Below are 1,675 nucleotides of genomic sequence, written 5' to 3'. Positions count from 1 at the left end.
CAGGTCTGGGGTGGGATGTCCCCACCCTACAGGGCAGGGTTACTGTGGCTCATTAGCAACAACACTGCCCGGACATTTTTACCTCCGGGCTTTGCAGGTCCCCAAATTTCACGTTTCCTTGTTAATTTTTATTTTTTGCAAAGATTTCCTGCCACTCTGGTTCTGTGGGTCCCAACACCACGCTGTCACCACCCGAGCCTGGCAGAACCAGCCGTCTCACCAGCTGCGCTGACCTGCAGCACTGGGGAGGAGATGCCCAACACCATTTGTCACCTTAATTCCTGCCGGTTTGCAGCACTATGGCATTTTCAAGGTGACAGTGGCTCTGGAGTTCACCACTGCGCTTTAATTAATATTAACACCCACCTTCATGGAACCCGGGTGTCTCCAAAGACAAGACTCAGAAAAAAGGTGCCCTCCTTCCTCTCCTTAAATTCCTCATGCTGACAACTCAGCACCTGCACGGGAGGAAGGAAGCCCTCCTGTCCCCAGCCCTGCAGCCTCCGCTGTCGCGCCTGCTTGGCAGAGGCCATGTCTGCCGTGGCTGGGCAGTGAGGGCTTGACACAGGCTGCACAAGGCTACTCGCTCCCGTTACAGCAGCTCAGGGGGGCCTGCAGCCGGCGGGAGGAACATTCCCAGCCCCAGGGGAGAACATGTGGGCTGACCCCAGCTCAACCCCAGACACGGGATGCAGGACACTGTGGCCAGCTCTGACACGAGCTGGATTTGGCTCTGCTCACCCAGAGCCATCACCAAGAACCTGCACGTCCTTGAAAAGGAACTGGGGCTGTTCACATAAACTTAGTGCAGCAAACACGAGAGATTCAGAGACGGAGACTTTAAGGAACCTGCACTTTACTCAGCAAGTCAATGATACCTTCCTTGGTCAGGAACAAAACCTCACCAGCGTTCTGATTCCAGACCTCAAAGACTGGGGGGTCCTCACAAACCCTCTTGCCAGCTACAATCACATAGGGATAACCCAGCTTGTGGGCGTCCTTTAGCCTTTTGCCGATGGTCAGCTGCGTCCTGTCATCCAGCACCGAGTCGCTGGCGAGGTGGGGCAGTGCTTCAGCGAGGTCATCGTATACCCGCTCCAGCAACGCAGCTCCCTCCTCCTCCTTGCTGCCTCTCTTGGGGGGGATGAAGCAGAGCTGGTAGGGTGCGATGAGGCTCGGCCAGCGGATGCTGTCCTCCGTGGACAGCACCTCGATGGAGGCTGCCAGGATGCGAGTGACGCCCAGGCCATAGCAGCCCATTTCTGCCAGCTGGAGTTTGTTCTCGGGCGAGTAGAAGACAGCGTTGAAGACGGAGGAGTACTTGGTGCCCAGATAGAACGTGTGTCCCACTTCGATCCCTCTGGTCTGGGTGAGTTTTTCGCCACATGTGGGGCAAGATGTTTGCTCCCCATTTAGCGTTTCCACATTGGCCGCAAAATGTCCCTCAGGGCACAGCATCAGCCTGTCCTCCCCGACGTCTGCTGGGAGCTGGAACTCGTGGGACACAGTGCCACCGATGCTGCCTGTGGCCGCCCGCACTTTGACGAAGGGAAGGCCCAGGCGGTTGAAGAGGCTGTGGTAGGCGCCGCACACCAGGTCGTAGGTCTGCCGGGCCGCCTCTTCGGAGGCGTCAAAGGTGTACATGTCCTTCATGTAAAACTCCCGGCTGCGCAGG

The 1,675-nt window shown here is 57.4% G+C and overlaps 1 protein-coding gene across 1 annotated transcript in view; it reads right to left on the bottom strand.

Moving 5' to 3' along the window:
• Positions 1-840: 840 nt before the first annotated feature.
• PARS2 (prolyl-tRNA synthetase 2, mitochondrial (putative)) overlaps positions 841-1,675 on the bottom strand; it is a gene marked incomplete at its 5' end in the record, with an annotated part of 1,289 nt that continues 454 nt past the window's right edge. Inside the window, 1 exon segment of the mRNA XM_010144713.1 lies at positions 841-1,666. Within this exon segment, the coding sequence (XP_010143015.1) occupies positions 841-1,666 (826 nt within the window).

The sequence above is a fragment of the Buceros rhinoceros genome, unplaced genomic scaffold, assembly GCF_000710305.1.
Source record: "Buceros rhinoceros silvestris isolate BGI_N320 unplaced genomic scaffold, ASM71030v1 scaffold32141, whole genome shotgun sequence".
In the NCBI taxonomy this organism is placed as follows: Eukaryota; Metazoa; Chordata; class Aves; order Bucerotiformes; family Bucerotidae; genus Buceros; species Buceros rhinoceros.
This window is presented reverse-complemented; position numbering and strand designations above follow the sequence as displayed.